Source organism: Aspergillus glaucus (genome assembly GCF_001890805.1).
Source record: "Aspergillus glaucus CBS 516.65 unplaced genomic scaffold ASPGLscaffold_2, whole genome shotgun sequence".
Taxonomy (NCBI): domain Eukaryota; kingdom Fungi; phylum Ascomycota; class Eurotiomycetes; order Eurotiales; family Aspergillaceae; genus Aspergillus; species Aspergillus glaucus.
The window spans coordinates 1,515,216-1,532,009 of NW_019170454.1; the positions used below are offsets into that span (position 1 = coordinate 1,515,216).

Below are 16,794 nucleotides of genomic sequence, written 5' to 3' on the forward strand. Positions count from 1 at the left end.
TCTGTGTAACTAGTTTCTATATTCTTAATGTCAAAAGCATATATGACCATGCTTTCTCAATGACTTATCGAATAGTTATGTGATAACATTGTCAGCCTTCACTGCCGACTATGAATAAAGGCTATGATTATAATCACCCGCCACACTGGCTTCATTCAAGGAACTATGTATATCAGACTAGTATCGTCAATCATAACAATCACATTCATACACTCAACCTCGCCGATAGATATAATCCACCACCCAGTCCGGATCCTCCCCGTTCTGCGTCGTCTCATCCCCTTCATCCTGTCGCCGGTAGATATAATCTACCACCCAGTCTGGATCCTCTCCCTGCCCTTCGCCATCAAAAGCCCCGGTATCAGTCTCCGTCTCATCTTCCTGTGCATCCCGACGATAGATATAATCAACCACCCAGTCTGAATCCTTGCCCTCTTCCTTCTCATCAACAGTCTCCGTCTCATCCTGTCGGCGATAGATATAATCAACCACCCAGTCCGGATCTTTGCCCTTCCCCTCCCCGTCAGCAGCCCCAATCTCCTTCTCTTCATCCTGTGCATTTCGCCGATAAATATACTTCTCAACCCACTGCCACTTCGACTGATCCTCATCACCATCAACAGTCTCAGTCTGAGTCTGACCCTCATCATCCTGCGCATTCCGCCGATAAATGTAATCGACCACCCAATCCGGATCCTCCTCATCCTTCTCCCCATTCACAGCCCCAGTACCAGCCTCTGCCTCATCCTGTGCATTTCGACGATAAATGTAGTCCACCACCCAGTCTGGATCCTCTCCTTCTTTCTTCCCATCAATAGCCTCAGTGTCAGTCTCATTTTCCTGTCGCCGGTAGATATAATCCACCACCCAGTCTGGGTCTTCCTCCGATTCTTCCCCATTCACATCCCCAGTATCAGTCTCCGTCTCATCTTCCTGCGCATTCCGACGATAGATATAGTCCACCACCCAGTCAGGATCCTCCTCATCCCCATCCTGCGCGAGTCGGCGGTAGATATAATCCTCAACCCACATCCACCCCTCCGGGTCCTCTTCATCCTCAGCAGTCTCAGTCTCAGTCTCAGTCTCAGTCTCAGTCTCACTCCCCTCAACAGCAATAAGCCTCTTAACCATCTTCCCAGCCGGTGATTGCACATGAGATACATACTCCACGCCACTCTCGAGCAAGTACCGATACTTCAATCTGACAGCAGCATTATTCGGTGGATTCGGCGCGACGTCGTCTTCTTGGTAGATCGTTCCGTCGTTCTTGCAGGCGTCGTTGTAGTTGCAGAACTGGACGCCGGCTGCGTCGGTGCGCGTGAAGCCGATTATGAATTTCTCGGGGGTGTTGAGGTGGCTGTAGAGTTCCTGGAGGCGTTGGCCTTGGCCTGAACCACATCAGCACATTAGCCCATCACAACCCTACAGGATATGATATCCTTATGAAATGAAGATACTCACGAGAATTCTCAGTCTGCGGGACACATCGACTAATCTGCGCAACCTGGTCCGCCTCCCGCGTCGTGGCGAACGGGTACTCATCACAACTATTGGCGTCTGAAGGGCCTCCTGCACAGCGGTTTCCGCTGGGGTTGCAGCCAGCGCTTATGCGGCGTTGTCTGGCGGTCTCGTCGTCCGGGGCATCGTAGGTGAGGAGGGCTTCGGAGTCGTGGTTGCCGAAGGCGCAGTAGATGCCCCAGCACATGTTCGTGCAGACGGCTGCTGAGCGTTAGATAAAGGTTTGATGGTAGGGATGGTACGGGTAAGTGGCATACAGGGCATTTGGGAACAGTCGAAGACAACTTCCTGTTGGGCGAGGGCCTTGCCAAGAAGCGTCCCGAATAGGGCAAGAAAAAAGATGAACTGGCGCATAGTGTTGAATACCAAGCAAAACTGACTCGAGAAGCTGATACTTTGATAATTCTCTGTCTTCACATCAGTGCCAATACACCCGAGAAAGAATCCGTATTTAACATCTTCTGCCTAGAAGGCCATAAGCCGCATCTCACCCCTCCGTGCATGACCCCCAAGCCCGACATTATCTCGTGGCTGACTGGCCATGTCTATATTTGCTTATTTCCAACATAGAGCAAATACCCCAATAGGACACTGAATGACCCTGCGCGAATTCCGAAGGCGTTCACGCAGTGAGATTTGGTTCCGAGCATGGATTGGATCTGAGTAAGAAATGGCCATTGGTGAATTGACGGGCAGTGATTTGGAATTAGCTAGGGCTATATGAAGCTGCTTACTGGTACAAATACGAGCGTACATATGACTTGCATTAGACGTTTATAAGCTGACAATATCATGTATGTAATGGAATAAGGCTCGGTCTAGGGGTGTGGTAATAGCAGCTGATCTACTTCGTAAAGGGTCTACCTATGAATGTCATTCCTTATGCTACGAGTTACAGAGCGTCCTGATCCTAAAAGTGTTCTCGTTGGAGGCTATCCACATCAGCCCTGAGCACCAAGTCTAAGCGCCGACTTGAAACGTCGGAAAAACAAACATGCCTAATAAGCTGCAGGTACAATGCCCTGATGCTACGTTATACATGCCACTGTAGTAATGTGATGAAGGGACAAACATAATTTAAATCGACAGGGCTGTACATGAGGACTCATTTTTTTTTTTTTTCTTTTTGCTATGACATCGTTAACAAGGGTATGTATAAACGATTGTCAGCATAAGAGTAATCTTCTTTGTTCTTTCATGCTGAATGGAACCCATGCGGTCCTATTGTCAAGATGTTCACCGGAAAAATCCCTGTCTACATTGAGGTTCCCCACTGCGACGACGATGAGAGAGATCTTCAAGGCTTATGCGGAAGCGGGCCACATGGCAGAGAAGATCCCTGATGCAGAGACGCTAGGGGATTCCTTTGATGCGATTATACACGCCGATAAGTTGAACGACGGCTTCGAAAAGCGGAAAGTCGGTCTAGGGCGCTCCATTTGTCCCGTGCGTGATATAAAGTCACAGAATGTCTGGGAGGCGATCCGTCATATAAGCGTGTGGCTAGAGAGTTGGGCTGCAATACTCGATTCGGGTGCTTTATTAAGTTGGAGAACTGGCCTGTTAAACGGTATGTGAGAACGTTTCGTGTTGAGGAGCCGTTCGATAGTTTCTCGATGAGCGTGGATATGGCTGGAGAGGCTTTGCATTTTGTGGCGATTGGGATGAAGTCTTGGGATGATGAGAAGAAATTGAGAGGGGAGAAGGAGTATTCTATGCTGGACTGTTGATGGACTCGCCGAATTGGAATATCGCCCGCTTTGTCTATCGATGAGATAGTTCCATTGTCGATAAAGATGCCATCCTGTGGAAATTGATCGGTACTCCATACAATAAAAACAATGCAAGGATAACTCTATAACAACGTATCAATTACCAAAACCACTTAACTGTCCACAAGCTGAACTTATCAGCGCTGTCAATTGCCATCTATATCAACACCATCAACCCCCGCATTTCCCACCGTACAACTCCTCATTCCGGACATCTCCAAAACAGCGGCGCGAAACCTCGGCTATAAGTAACGATACGAGGGGAATCAAGACATATTCTTTGCTAAATTATGCCCAATGAGAGTCACCCTGGAAATCAGTGCTTTTATCGGCGTGATAAGGTATCTTGCATATCACATCTTTTTGTGTAACATAAAGATGCCACATTCGTCCGCATAACTATGAGACTTTCCCCTGCATTTTCTCGGAGCCGGGTATACGGACTTCATTAGTTCCACGGGTTTAATTAACAATATGACGCCAAATGTGGATAGGAGTGCCGTTCCGGGCACTGTCACTTTGCTGGATTTGGACCATGTTATGTCCGCCCAGCATGCCAATGGGAATAGCGACATTGTTTTGATCCCGACGCCTTCGAGTGATCCGGATGATCCGCTGAACTGGTCGCCACGGCGGAAGCTATTGTCCACTATTTGTGTTAACACGTGAGTTACTGTGTTCATCCAAACTCTTTTCTGACCGTCGCTGATGTGAAAAGATACACTCTATTTGTCGGAATCTCAACTTCCGTCGTATACTCCGTCCTAGTTCCTCTTTCAGAGAACACCGGAGTGTCAGTCAGCACCATTAACGAGGGAACGGGATATCTGTTTCTGCTAGCAGGATGGGGCCTCTTGTTCTGGCAGCCGTTCGCCATGCAATATGGCAAGAGGTTAACCTATCTGCTTTCCTTGGTGGGAACTTTGGTAAGTCGTGACTCCGTGAGTATACTTCCAAAGGCGTGTACCTAACCTCAATGCGTTAGGGGATGTTGATGTGGGGGTGGGTAATCGAACGACATATGGAAAGTAAGCTGCTAACCAGAAAAGTCCGTATATACATTCAAACGGCCAATGGGCAGCAAGGAGTGTTCTGGCAGGTTTCTTCGTCGCCCTTATCGAGGCACTTCCTGAAGTCTCCGTCACGGATGTGGTGAGCCTATCCTTGTATAATATTTGAGAAAACCACTCACACTTATAGTACTTCACCCACGAACGCGGAACATACATGGGACTCTACGCCTGTTTCCTAGCCGGAAGCAATTACTTTGCGCCAGTTATATGCGGCTTCATTTCCGAGTACCATGGTTGGACATGGGTCTTCTACTGGCCTAGTATCTTCTGTGCCGGTGCAATTGTCTTTCTGTTCTTTTTCATGGAAGAAACGAATTACACGCGCAATTTCTCGAATGATGCTGCAAGTAGCGATGCTGAGCCTTCGGCTGCGGATCTCGAACAAGTGGATAAAGAGATGGCACCGGATAGTTCTGATGTGCCGATTCCTGGAACGATGTACTCGAAGAAGACATATGTGCAGAAACTTTCTCTGCTAGGGCCCCGGCAGAGCAGGAATAACATGCTTAGGAGGTCATATCAGACGCTATATTATCTCTCGTGGCCAGTGGTATTTTATGCTGGGTGAGTTGAGCAGTCTTCGGCGAAGCATTGAATTAGGAGCTAACAAACTAAGCTTTTCTTACGGTTCATATTTGATCTGGTTCAATGTTATGAACGGTACTGCGTCTATTATTCTCGGATCCGCACCATATAACTTCAGGTACTAGTTTCACCTTTATGATAGAACGTGAGCTGACAATCTCAGTACGGCCATGATAGGCCTTGGCTACGTATCCTGCTGTCTCGGTGCTATTGCAGGGTAAACCCTCTCCACCCCCCAATAAAAAATTCGAAATGTCTACTAACCATTATACAGCTCCCTCTTTACCGGCCGCTTCAGCGACTGGCTCACCATAAAACTCGCCCGCCGCAACAACGGCATCATGGAAGCCGAACAACGTCTCTGGCCCTTCGCAGCATGCCTCTTCATCCTCCCCGGTGCCCTGATCCTCTGGGGCGTCGGAGCCGCCCACGACGTACACTGGTTCGGTCTTATTGTGGCTATGTTTCTGCTTGCGTTTGTGAATACGAGTGGGATTACTATTAGTGTTAATTATTTGGTTGATAGTTATAAGGAGTTGAGTGGGGATGCGATGGCGAGTGTGATGTTGGTGAGGAATACGATGTCGTTTGCAATTGGTTATGGGTATGTACCTTGTTCTCTTGCTTGGTTAATATTTGTGGAAGCTAATGGTGATAGGATCACGCCGTGGGTTGATAATTTGGGATACCAGAATTGCTTCATTTCAGCTGCGTTTATCGGTATGGCATGCTCTGCTGTATTCCTTATTATGATGAAATGGGGCAAGACATTCAGAGAGCACAGTCGTGAACGATACTGGAATATCGTCGTCGAGAACTGGGAGAAAGGAATGGGCCACTGAACATGATATTGGGATTTATATATGTATGCAACCAATCTAATAGCCACACATGCGAGAAGCCAGACTTCAGGTCAGAAAAATACAGAAATTGCATAACAGCTACCACTTCATCCTAAACCCATCACCATCCTCCCTCGCAGCCCTCAGCAATGCCTCCTCCCACTCCCGCTCAATCCTCGCCATCGCTTCTTCTATTTCCGCGTCCTCGTTCCCACTCTCAATTCCACTCTCGCTGTCTACCTCGACCCGGAGCTGGATGGGAGATTCACAGCCGCGTAGGCCAATAAATCTTCCAAAGCGTCTTCTCTTAGTTTTTAGATTGACCTCGTCCATCATATATTCATTTCCATGAGGATGGGCATGAGCATCGACCCAAGCAGGAATATTCACCGGGTAACTAAATGTCCCCGGAACAGGCGGGGTGACTTGATGATAATGCCTTGCTAATTCATCCAGTTGGGCGGATGTCAAGAGATGATACGAGAGGAGAGTTCTCGGGAAATAAGGGTGCTGGAGACCGGTCGTGGCAGAGACGAGGGGGTGGAGGGTTGTGCGGAGGTGGGCGATGACAGTGTCTAGGTTTATTGTAGTGATATTATTTGTAGGAGTGATTGGTGTGGTAGTCGTGGTGGTTGCTTTTGGCGTCTTGATTGAGGCTGCGGAAGAAGTGAGAGTTGACGGGGTGAAGAGTGGGGAGGGCGAGTAGAAGGATTGAGGCGAGGGTGGGTTGATTCGGAGACGGGGTGGTGAGCGAGAGGGACGGTGGTTTTGGTTGGACATTATTGCTTTATCGAATTTAAATAGAATTTGTAGAAAATCGTTAGTTTATGTTGAAGTATGAGGGTAGGAGACTCAGCTTGCATGGAGTACACTCGGATGTATTGAGTTGGATTGAAACGATGTGTTTAAAGAGAAAATCTAGAGAGGCTGGTAAGTTATTTATATCGACTGTGACCATGTCATTGACAATGGATTGTGGTCCTACGGGAAGATGAAACGGATGAAAATAGAACTCTTTGTGTGGTCGAGTTTCAGCAACACAAAGGTATACCAACGGCACGCACTGTTCAAAGGTCGGCTTCCTTTATTCCAAATGGATGAACAAACAAAGAGCGCTTCGAAGATAAAAGGAAATAACATCCCATGCATTATCTCGTAACTACATGACTGATATATCCGCAAATAAAGGCTGAATCAACTACGACAAGGACAACCCAGCGGCACGCTTCTCCAAAGGCGCTCCCTTGCTCGACTCGAACATTTCGAAAGACGTACCGGGAAGTGGAGGCAGTCCAACATACTTGTTAATCCAGTTGAGCACGGTCTGGTGCCACACGAGCGCGTTCTCCGGGTTCAACATCCAGTGGTTCTCATCCGGGAAAGACAAGAAGGCACTTTCGACACCCCTCGCCTGCAGGACGTTGAATGCCGCCAGGCCCTCGGCAATGGTGAGACGGTAGTCAAGTTCGTTGTGAATGACAAGGTGTGGAGTCTGCCAGTTTGCGGTAAACCGGGAGGGATCCCATCGGTCCCAGTTTTCAGGTACCTTCCAGAGTGGGCCGGCCATGTCGTGGATCGGGAAGTAGAGTTCTTCACTGGCGAGCTGGGATGTCATGCTGAACACTCCGTCATGGGTTACCAGGGCTTTGAATTTGCGGCCGAGAGGATGACCCTGGATCCAGTTCACCATGTATCCACCATACGACGCCCCCAGTGCAACGGCTCTGTTGGTGTCGACATAGTCCAGGTTCTTCTCGATATACTCGAATCCCTTCTCGATATCTTCATAGGGGAGGCCTCCCCAGGAGTTGCGGATGGCATCAGTAAAAGGCTGACCGTAGCCAGTACTACCTCTGGGGTTCGGGGTAATGACGACGTATCCTTGCTCTGCGAAAACAGCAGGATTCCAGCGGGTGCTCCACTGGTCAACCCACGCCCCTTGCGGACCACCATGCAACAGATAGGCCAAGGGATATTTCTGACTTGGGTTGAAGTCGGATGGCTTTACCACCCACGCGTGGACGGGATGGTCCTCTCCTCCCCTGAACCAGATTTCGTCCACTTGCGATGGCGAAAGACCAAAAGCAGCTCCTCCACGGCCGATGGACGAAACAATTCGCACATCGTCAGGGGAGCTAGGATCAAGAAGAGTCCACAAGCTGTTGTCAACAAAGCTCGTGTTTGATACCAGCAACTTGGGCGAGTTGGCCGCTGCATGATGCACCTCAGTAACGCTCCCTGAATGCGTAAGCTTCTTGAGCGAGTCGGGTGTGGCTTGCTTGATGTCCTCAAGAGGAAGCTGGTACAGAACGCCACGGCCCTTCTCCTCGACTTGGACAAGCAAAGACTTGTCGTCATGCGCAAAAGACACCCCAGACGGACTGAGCTCCCACAGTCCCTTGCCGTCAGCCGATTGGAATACTTCGATCATCTCACCGCTCCATGGGTTAGGAACGTATAGTATGCGGTTCTTATCAGACTCGTAGCCATCCTCGCCCATCGTAAGAAGGGCAATCGAGCTACCGTCCGACGAGAGGACAGGAGAAGACATGGCGCCCTGAAGCGCCTGCACCTTGCAAATCTTGGCTTGCGGCACATTCGTATCCATACTGGTCCACGAGAACATCGGACTGTAATAGCACGAGCACGAAGTGTGCAGTGCCGGGTTTAGGTCCGGATCTTTGGCAACGAAGACAATAGCCGATGGACTGATGTCAAAGTCGCCCGCGCCTCCCATAGGCGGAATAGGCGACTCAACACCAGCCAACCCAGAGACGGCGATCAAGTTCGTCAGACCAGAGACAGAATACTTGCCAGCATGTCTGTTGGCCGGGGTGAGCGGCGCTTGCTGAAGCAGACCATACCAGATAGTGTTCCGCTGCGGCTCGACCCACGTATCCCAATGCCTCACAAAAAGCGAAGTATACAACCGTCCAGAGCTGAGCGGCTTCTTAGCATCGTGCGGGTTGAACAGCGATCCATCCGGATTAGTCTTGCCGGTCACCGCAAATCCAATCTTTCCCGGCTCGATCACTGTGACTTTGAGATCCGACACGGGTCCCGGGACAGTTCCCGCCGTATATGTCTTGTCCGCCTCGCGAGCGTCCCCGATGATAAACGCAGTGTTCCCGTTTGTTTTGGCCTTCAACCAGACCAGCTGGTCGCCATCACCCAGCCATTGGGGATTACTAGATCCGGAATCGTTTGTGATCAGAGCTGAGCGACCGGTAGCGATATCTATCACGCGAATCTCGTTCGTCTTGGAGTGGGATTCGAAGGAGTAGGTCGTCTGGGTGTACACCGCCAGAGTACCCGAAGCGTTGGGGACAGCGCCAGAGCGACGGGGCGCTCCGAGAAGGGCCCTGGATGGTCAGAGATTATAAAGAACAGACAGATATTTGCATTCAAAGACTTACTCGGGACTGAACTTCATGGGTCTAATGGTCATATCAATCCGGAGAAGCGGTGATAAGAGCTCGACCGATAAGATAGAGCTAGAGATGGCCAAAGAGGACAAGCTGTTGCTATATAGGTGACAATAGTCGATAGAGCAGAAGATGAGAAATAGAAAAATAATAAAAAAAGAGATGGAAATGAGAGATGTCGATGCAAGGAAGAAGGAGGAAGAGGAATGGAGGCTGGAGAGGAGAGACAGCTGAGTACACCGAGCGGGGTGCCAAAGGTCCCTCCGGATCGGCATGATTTACGTTGCACCTCGACTTGGGTCTCGGTATGCCGGACCTAGCATTTGATTCTGTAGTTTACGCATTGCAGCTTGACATAATTGATGGTAAGACTAGTTATCATCATGTCGGATCGAGTTATCTAATCATGTTATCACCATTTCTCGAGGGAAAAAAATATATATATACTGAGATCTGGCAACCCTAAGTAGGCCTCGTGTTGGTTTGTGAACTTGAACTCATCTACCACAAATAGAATATGGAAGAATATCAAAAATGATCACCAAGAACCAGAAAGGAGGCAGAAGCATGACTATCAATCCATTTGGCTCAGCATCACTTCAGGAGAAACTCAATGACTGCTCCATTTCATGATTTGAACCAGCGTCGTGTCCAATATGCCTAATTATTGAAGTCTCCCATGTACAGCTGCAAGCAATAAAGCAATATGATCCTCACCAATTGAGTTAGGATCAAGGCGATTTTCTGAAAGTGATTTCACCACATCCACATGACCCCCGCCTGCGGCCAGAATCATTTGCGTCTCGTATGAATAGAATTGGCTCAAGTTCGGCCTATGGTTGCTCTTCATGAATAATTGCAAGATTCTAGTATGCCCTTTCAGGAGAGCCTCCACAAGTGGGATTATTCCGGAGGCATCCTCTAAATTAGGATCTAGACCACTATCCAGCAGAACTCGAACCGTCTTCTCATGGCCTTGCTCTGCGGCCCATGATAGTGGAGTTCGTCCTTTTTCGTCTTTGGCTGTATGATCGTAACCATCTCTTATGATTGCTTCCACAATATTTTCAAGGCCAAAATATGCCGCCAGATGGAGTTTTGTAACATGTTTTGCTGTCTTCAGAACGTGGGCCATCAAAGGATTTCGGCAGAATCAGAGGATAAATACTAGCAAGCAGTTTTTGATCGTTGTCTAGCAATCGAAATACCAGTTGCTTATCCACGGATTGTATGCGAGCACGGTGGCCCCAGTTCTGAGCCGCATACTTGTGAAGATATTGTGGCAGCTTGACAAGAGGGGTTTGAGATAATTACAACGCAAAGGCCTCTGTCCCTACAGTATCGAAGGTTAGATATGTCAGGCAGGTCTCAGCGACATCCCTATGAGCATTAGGAAACCAGTGTTCCCAAGTCTGGTCAAAGTACTCTTGCACAGTATAGTGAACTAGTCGAATAATGTTGCTTTTCTCGTCCACTGCGACAAGGCCAGATGTCACAGAGATTATCAGACCAACGTTGACAAGGTTATCCTCGTCAAATTCTGTCATTCCTCGTCTGACTGCTAGGGCATGTTGCAATTCATTGGTCGTAAGAGGCCTTCTTGCACAGGTAATCCACGCGATTGCCCGCAGAGCAAGATCTCGAAAGCCGGTCAACTGGCATTTGATTTGTCCCATGGCTTCTTCATATGCTTCTTTGTATGCCTTGGAGCCTTTAGGAAGATTTGTCAACGCAAGCTTCACCTCACTGCGTGATACTTTATCCTGCAATGAATCTAAATGTAGCTTTGCCAAAAGAAACCTGAAGTCTGTCAGCATGTTGAAAGTTATACGTTCCACGTAGTACCTACATTCCATCCACCGAGTCGATAATTTTCACTTTGATTTCGCTTTCCAGCTCAGGATCTTTGGACATAATAGATCGTGGCAGTGACACGTGTCCTTCGATGTAATTCCGTACATCGTCGTCCATGGCACGAATCTCCAGAAAAGCGCTTTCCCTTTTGAAAAACCCCTCTTCAATTTCTGGAACGAATCGCGAGGTTGCAAGTATATTGACACCTGTACTCCCTTGTAGAGCAAATATATGGGACAGGAACGTTGCACGCCCCCCGTCAGAAACCTGGATTTCGTCCAGCGCGTCAATGACAATAAAGGCCTTTTGGCAGGAACAAAGAACAGTACGCAGCACTTCCAGAATCTCGTCGGAAGAAGGCCGAGTCTCCAGCACCTTGTGGCGCTCGTAAATACTTCTCAAGTCTTCTGGTATAGAGCCATGTTGCCAAACCATCTGTTTCAAGAGACTTGCCAGAAAATCCGTTGGCTTTTGCTGGTATTGGCGCCGGAAGTTACAATATATAAATGAGGTGTTGATACTGCGGACATCATAGTATATGGAGTTGAGATGATTAATGACAATAGATGCCATGATCGTTTTACCCGCACCCGGGATGCCCTGACAGAGGAGTGACTGGTTGCGTCCCCTGAGCCAGTGTTGGAATTCGTTTGAGTTGATGAACCATTGGCTTGTTCCTGGTTGCCGCTTACTAAAAAGGTCGCTTTGCTCAGTACCATAATCACTTGAACTAAGCCAATCGAGAATCTCTGTCTTTTGATTTTCATCCGCAACGGTGTTGACTTTGGCTATACCTAGTTCAACTCGATCAAGTGATTGGGTGACTGTAGAAAGAGTTAGCCGCGAGTCCCTCTGTATAATGTGTAGACGTACGGTCTTTGAGAACATTGGCCGCGGCCTCCGTATGGTCAACCTTTTGTGGATGTACTATTCGAAGAAGTGTCCTTGGGATAAGCAGCGGCTGCAACAGCCGCGTATGGTTGCCAGTTGTCATTTTTATGGCCATCGGAGTAGTCAGAGATGCCTCTGATAAGAATGCAGGGGAAATCATTCATCAGACCCGCTGCTTCCATTTCAAAACAGCATATGTCCCAGGTATCCCGTAATTCGTCTCGACGCTGAGCAGAACTCATGACTGTATTACCTGAAGCGATAAGCCCATAATGGACAACAGGATAGTCAGATTCTCGATCAAGCCGCTTTTCCAAGCCATCCTTGTCACAGGATGAGCAGTCCACCCCGCGGACATGTGGACAAGTTGCTTTGAATGGTTGATCATGGTCTCGACCAGGAAACCGATAGTGCTTGCTAGCTCTGAGGCTAGTAGGTCCTGTGCAGACTTTGTCGATGTATTGATTCATTTCATCCCCGCCAAAATCATGGTCTGATTGTAGTAGTTGCGTTGCATTTAAAAGAATACTTGGCGGCTGGTTCAACCGGGACCTGATATCGTACGTCTCGTCATCTTTATGTCTGCCTCTTATCATACTGCAGAACTCCACCTTCTTACCATGAGTATCACAGCTCCTTGGAATATCGGCAATTGAGTGAGAGAAATGCGTACCATATCTTCCCTTAGGCTCACCAACAACAACATCCCCAAGCCGTATATCATTTGCCGGGTCAGCGGGGTCCGGTGATTTGGGAGCACCCCCTCCGATACCAACCATAAGCCCAAACCGAATATTGCGAAACGTTCGAATCATATGCGCCGTGGTTCGAGCAACGGCTTCTGTACCGTGAACACCTGCTCCGGGAAATGCAATAACCACGTTATGCTTGCCCACTTGGCCGAGGATATAGCTGTTGTCATCGTTTGGGCCACGAGGAAGCCGTTCGTGTTCCTCGTCCAGCATTGCCCGGGAGGCATTGACTTCGTAGCGAAGAGCACATACCCATCCAACCGTATAGGCGTCGTGGTTAAGTTGTGGTAGGGTCATGCATAAAACATGATCAGCTTGATTGGGCGAGCTGCAAACACTGTCACATGACCGAAGGACTAGAAAGAAAAAAGTAATCATGATCAGACATGCGACATTGATATTCGCATCTAACTATTCAAAACATACAAAATATGAGATGAGCATTCAGTAAATAAGGTTTGTCTTGACATAAAGCTTCTGAATAGACTCACAGCCACTTCCGAGCCCAACCAAAGCTCTCGAAGCTCATGATGTAGAATCGCCGTACCTCCATTCAGTCCATAGTTTTCCAGACACATAACTCAAGCAAAACTATCACACTCCTCCCTTGCCAACTCCCTACTTTTCCTCCACAACTGCCTCGAACTCTCCTCCCCAGCCGGAAAATCAATATGCTGCAGAGCCCGAACCTGGCAGTTATCCAGGAATGCCCCGGATTGATCTTCGCCATATCAGCCATCTATATCGAGCTGGATAGAGGAGAAGTGACTTACTTTTAAGACCTGGGTCTAGAAGTGCTCTGAGGACAGTCGCGCAGCCCTGGGAGAGGGATTTTGGGGCTTGTTGTAACAGGAGGGGGAGGTCTTGTTTGACTATTCGGCATTAGAATCGTGCCATATAGCATGTTGAGTGGTGTACAAATGGACATACTCTCTTTCTTCCGTTGGAGCCACGAGGCAACCTGCTCTGGTGAGACGGATGTATGGAGATTCGTTTTGGTGTCTGTACCCAACATTAGCAACGATATGTCAGACCTGGTGCAGTATAACTTACTCCCCGGATTAACAGCGAACGCAATCATTGACCGTCCCTCATCAGGACTAGCCAAACACTTGACAAACTGCACATTGGCAAACATTGACTGTGCATACCCATCCAATGGATGATACGTTTTCCCATTCTATCCGCATCAGCACCTTTTCCATAACCCCCCTATTGATTAGGACCGAGAACTCACATCAAAATTAACATCCTCAAACCCCCAAGCCCCCGCATCAGGCCGAATACTACTCCCCACCACAACCACCCTCCCATCATCCGGCATAACCCCCCTCAACCGATTAACAAGCACAAAATGACTCAAATAATTCACCCCAAAATGCCTCTCCACCCCATCCCCCGTAACCGCCCACTCGTCCGCCATAACCGTCGGAAAACAAATAATCCCATCCAGCGTGACCTCGAGTTTCCGAATCACGTCCGCGGCACCCCGGACGGAGGAGAGCTTGCTCATGTTGGCTGTTATGAAGATTACTTTGACGCGCGGGTATTTGGTGTTTATGGTTTCGTAGATGGGTTGGATGGCGCGGTTGGAGGGGCCGATGAGGATTAGGGCTGCGGCGTCGCCGGAGGCGAGGGTTTCGGCGGTTGTGGTGGAGAGGTCGGATGTGCCCATGCCGGTTAGGATGACTAGTTATGGGGTGTTAGTTGGTTGTCTCTGTGGGTTTATTTGATTATGGTGTGGTGGGCGTACACGTTTTCTTTTGGATTCTGTGTGGGAAGGCATCGATGACCTCGTTGCCCTTTGTGTCGGGACCGAAGTTTGGTCCTCCCATTTTGCTAGATGGCGTGATGACTCTGGAAATGAGTATTGTCACTGCAAAGGATCTTCTACAAATCAGTAGAAACGCCTTGGTTATATTGTTTTGGGGTATCTTTCGTCATCATGAGCCAGGCCGAATTACGGAACTTCAGATGCGTCGGATCTCTAGTCCACCATCTGAGAACAGTTCTTGGTTGGAGATCAAGATAGAGAAATATCTTGAAGCATAAGATAATTGAAATGGAAATTCAAAAATGTATTAGAGACCTGTCTCCAACTGAGATTATGGTATCAAACTCAGACATGAAAAGAGTACACAAAAGAACCCTGGCACGGCCAACAAGCCAATGCAAGAAAATGCTGAAAAAGAAAAAAGATGGAAAGAGAAAGAGAAGTTCCTTGTTGCCAGTGATTCAGAAGATATCCAATCTTCAACCCATATCGTACAATTCAGTAATATCAAAGACAGCACACACGATCCCAGATCAATAGCATGAGTCGATCACTCTATAGCAGACGTTGCATGTAGAGAATCGCTCACGAAGATCCAGCATCATCCGAAAGGTTTTGGATGACATCCTTCAGAATCTGAATGAGTTCGTCAATGTCAGGCCTGTCTGCCGGTTCAACTTCCAAGCACTTTCGAACGACATCTTTGACCTGCGCACTCATCGAACTTGTTCCGCTCGAACTCGCGCCCTCGCCCTGTTGTTCGCCCCCAGCTTTGCCCTTGCCTTTGGAAGCCGATTTCTCATCGGGGAAGCGCCAGTCTCCACCGAGCACACACATGCTCAGACTTCCACCAGTTTCCTCACTGCGAGCTTCGAATGGACTCTTTCCGACCAAGCATGCGTATAATGTGCATCCAAACGACCAGATGTCTGCTTTTGTGTCGATGACGGATCCGGTCTTGACGTCGAATAGTTCAGGGGCTCGGTACGGCATCGTGCTGTGTTCTGCGGCTGTATCCTGGACTGCCAATGCGAGAGAACGGGAGGTAATCGGAATGGGACTAGGGGCTAAGGATCCCAGATCCATGAGAACTGGACTGTGGCCATCTTCGCTAATCATGATGTTGCCTAAACCGCGAATAGCCGTTAATATTCTAAAACTTAGATTAAGTGATGCAGAGCTGCCGACTCACCAGGTTTCACGTCTCTGTGGGCGTATGGGCGCAGGTCACCGTCTTGTACCCCTTCTTGGCTTCTGGTGACCTCATCGTCCATCAACGGCTCATTCTCCTCATCCTCATCCTCATCCACCCGTTGACTAGCCCGGCGTTTGGGGGCTTCCATGCGCATCGCCAATTCCGTATCAGCTTCTTCGCCTTCTCTTCGAACCGTCTTGGCTTTGCGCGTCGTTCCGGCATTGCTCTTGACGCGATATTGATGCATAGCCTTGAGCGCATTGGCGACACCCAGCATCAGGGCCATGAGCCTCTTCTCCGGGAATGTAGTGTGGTTGACGAGGTTTGCGTTGATGGCATCTTGGAGGTTTCCGCGCTGGTAGTATGGTAGAAGGATGTAGACCGTCTTGGATCCTGCGTCGCCGCCGTCGGAGCGGAATTTCGAGCCAGCTTCGGTCGACACGCAATGGTCTATCGAATGAATGATATTCTTCTGCTTTGCGAATAGGTTGTATGCTTCCACTTCCTTCAAGGCCTGGGAGACGGATTCCTGACCGAACGGACAACGGATTTTCTTCAGCGCAAAGAGTTCCGACGTCGACTTATCCTGAACGAGGTACACGTAAGAGAAACCACCCTAAACGACTCATCTCGCGTCAGCGCACTGTCCGGGGAGATCCGTTGATCAGCGGAATGAGACATACTTCACCCAGGAGACGTAGCAACTTGAAGCTGCGATTGTTGATCTTCAGCTGCGGCGTGCTGGGAAAGCAGCACATGCAGTCTGTAAAGTTGTAAAGGAGATCGAAGAAGTATTGCGCCATCTTCAAAGCTCATGTAATGACAGGGGAGGGTAAGGGGCGATCAGATGAAACGGTGACGGAGGATCCGGGGTGATGTACGGAGTGCGGCGTATGGAGAGGATACGTAGTGAGAGGCGTGAAATCGTGGCGTCTGCGTCAATAACGGGTAGGACTCCACCGCGCGACAGTGTCTCGACTGTCTGTGGCTTGTCAGTCAGACAAAGCAGAGGCTAATTGGACGTGGTCTGGTCGTGGCAGGATCGCAATGGGGGCCGTGAACCGAGACAAGTGTCCTCAAGGCAAGTAGAAGAGGCTGGAATGCAAGGCGCAG

General features: G+C 48.9%; 8 protein-coding genes across 8 annotated transcripts; 2 read left to right on the forward strand and 6 right to left on the reverse strand.

Annotated features, from left to right (window-relative positions):
* Nucleotides 1-276: 276 nt before the first annotated feature.
* ASPGLDRAFT_747271 (uncharacterized protein) lies at nucleotides 277-2,002 on the reverse strand. The gene is made up of 4 exons (XM_022549747.1): nucleotides 1,776-2,002; nucleotides 1,462-1,719; nucleotides 615-1,388; nucleotides 277-558 (listed from the first exon to the last, which is right to left on the reverse strand). The coding sequence occupies exons 1-4, from the start codon at nucleotides 1,870-1,872 to the stop codon at nucleotides 548-550; spliced, it is 1,140 nt and encodes a 379-aa protein (XP_022405500.1). The 5' UTR covers nucleotides 1,873-2,002; the 3' UTR covers nucleotides 277-547.
* A 681-nt stretch (nucleotides 2,003-2,683) lies between these two features.
* Nucleotides 2,684-3,463, forward strand: ASPGLDRAFT_42425 (uncharacterized protein). Its single transcript, XM_022545601.1, has one exon. The coding sequence runs from the start codon at nucleotides 2,803-2,805 to the stop codon at nucleotides 3,094-3,096; it is 294 nt and encodes a 97-aa protein (XP_022405501.1). The 5' UTR covers nucleotides 2,684-2,802; the 3' UTR covers nucleotides 3,097-3,463.
* A 301-nt stretch (nucleotides 3,464-3,764) lies between these two features.
* ASPGLDRAFT_63606 (putative MFS transporter) lies at nucleotides 3,765-5,790 on the forward strand (the record flags this gene model as incomplete). The annotated part of the gene is made up of 9 exons (XM_022548688.1): nucleotides 3,765-3,955; nucleotides 4,009-4,216; nucleotides 4,276-4,292; nucleotides 4,340-4,442; nucleotides 4,491-4,927; nucleotides 4,980-5,066; nucleotides 5,112-5,165; nucleotides 5,223-5,552; nucleotides 5,607-5,790. 9 exons carry the CDS (start codon nucleotides 3,765-3,767, stop codon nucleotides 5,788-5,790), a joined length of 1,611 nt encoding a protein of 536 aa, XP_022405502.1.
* Nucleotides 5,791-5,839: 49 nt separating this feature from the next.
* On the reverse strand, nucleotides 5,840-7,019 carry ASPGLDRAFT_747455 (uncharacterized protein). The gene is made up of 2 exons (XM_022549749.1): nucleotides 6,776-7,019; nucleotides 5,840-6,708 (listed from the first exon to the last, which is right to left on the reverse strand). The coding sequence occupies exon 2, from the start codon at nucleotides 6,568-6,570 to the stop codon at nucleotides 5,890-5,892; it is 681 nt and encodes a 226-aa protein (XP_022405503.1). The 5' UTR covers nucleotides 6,571-6,708; nucleotides 6,776-7,019; the 3' UTR covers nucleotides 5,840-5,889.
* On the reverse strand, nucleotides 6,989-9,238 carry ASPGLDRAFT_116900 (oligopeptidase family protein; the record flags this gene model as incomplete). Its single annotated transcript, XM_022539815.1, has 2 exons — nucleotides 6,989-9,152; nucleotides 9,207-9,238. 2 exons carry the CDS (start codon nucleotides 9,236-9,238, stop codon nucleotides 6,989-6,991), a joined length of 2,196 nt encoding a protein of 731 aa, XP_022405504.1.
* A 797-nt stretch (nucleotides 9,239-10,035) lies between these two features.
* ASPGLDRAFT_54802 (uncharacterized protein) lies at nucleotides 10,036-13,009 on the reverse strand (the record flags this gene model as incomplete). Its single annotated transcript, XM_022548101.1, has 4 exons — nucleotides 10,036-11,015; nucleotides 11,065-11,893; nucleotides 11,943-11,996; nucleotides 12,634-13,009. 4 exons carry the CDS (start codon nucleotides 13,007-13,009, stop codon nucleotides 10,526-10,528), a joined length of 1,749 nt encoding a protein of 582 aa, XP_022405505.1. The 3' UTR covers nucleotides 10,036-10,525.
* Nucleotides 13,010-13,150: 141 nt separating this feature from the next.
* On the reverse strand, nucleotides 13,151-14,547 carry ASPGLDRAFT_163526 (putative oxidoreductase, short-chain dehydrogenase/reductase family; the record flags this gene model as incomplete). The annotated part of the gene is made up of 6 exons (XM_022542548.1): nucleotides 13,151-13,433; nucleotides 13,486-13,584; nucleotides 13,631-13,714; nucleotides 13,766-13,892; nucleotides 13,950-14,401; nucleotides 14,466-14,547. 6 exons carry the CDS (start codon nucleotides 14,545-14,547, stop codon nucleotides 13,294-13,296), a joined length of 984 nt encoding a protein of 327 aa, XP_022405506.1. The 3' UTR covers nucleotides 13,151-13,293.
* Nucleotides 14,548-15,048: 501 nt separating this feature from the next.
* Nucleotides 15,049-16,741, reverse strand: ASPGLDRAFT_747830 (putative serine/threonine protein kinase ENV7). The gene is made up of 3 exons (XM_022549753.1): nucleotides 16,365-16,741; nucleotides 15,679-16,297; nucleotides 15,049-15,613 (listed from the first exon to the last, which is right to left on the reverse strand). The coding sequence occupies exons 1-3, from the start codon at nucleotides 16,482-16,484 to the stop codon at nucleotides 15,072-15,074; spliced, it is 1,281 nt and encodes a 426-aa protein (XP_022405507.1). The 5' UTR covers nucleotides 16,485-16,741; the 3' UTR covers nucleotides 15,049-15,071.
* Between the last annotated feature and the right edge of the window lie 53 nt (nucleotides 16,742-16,794).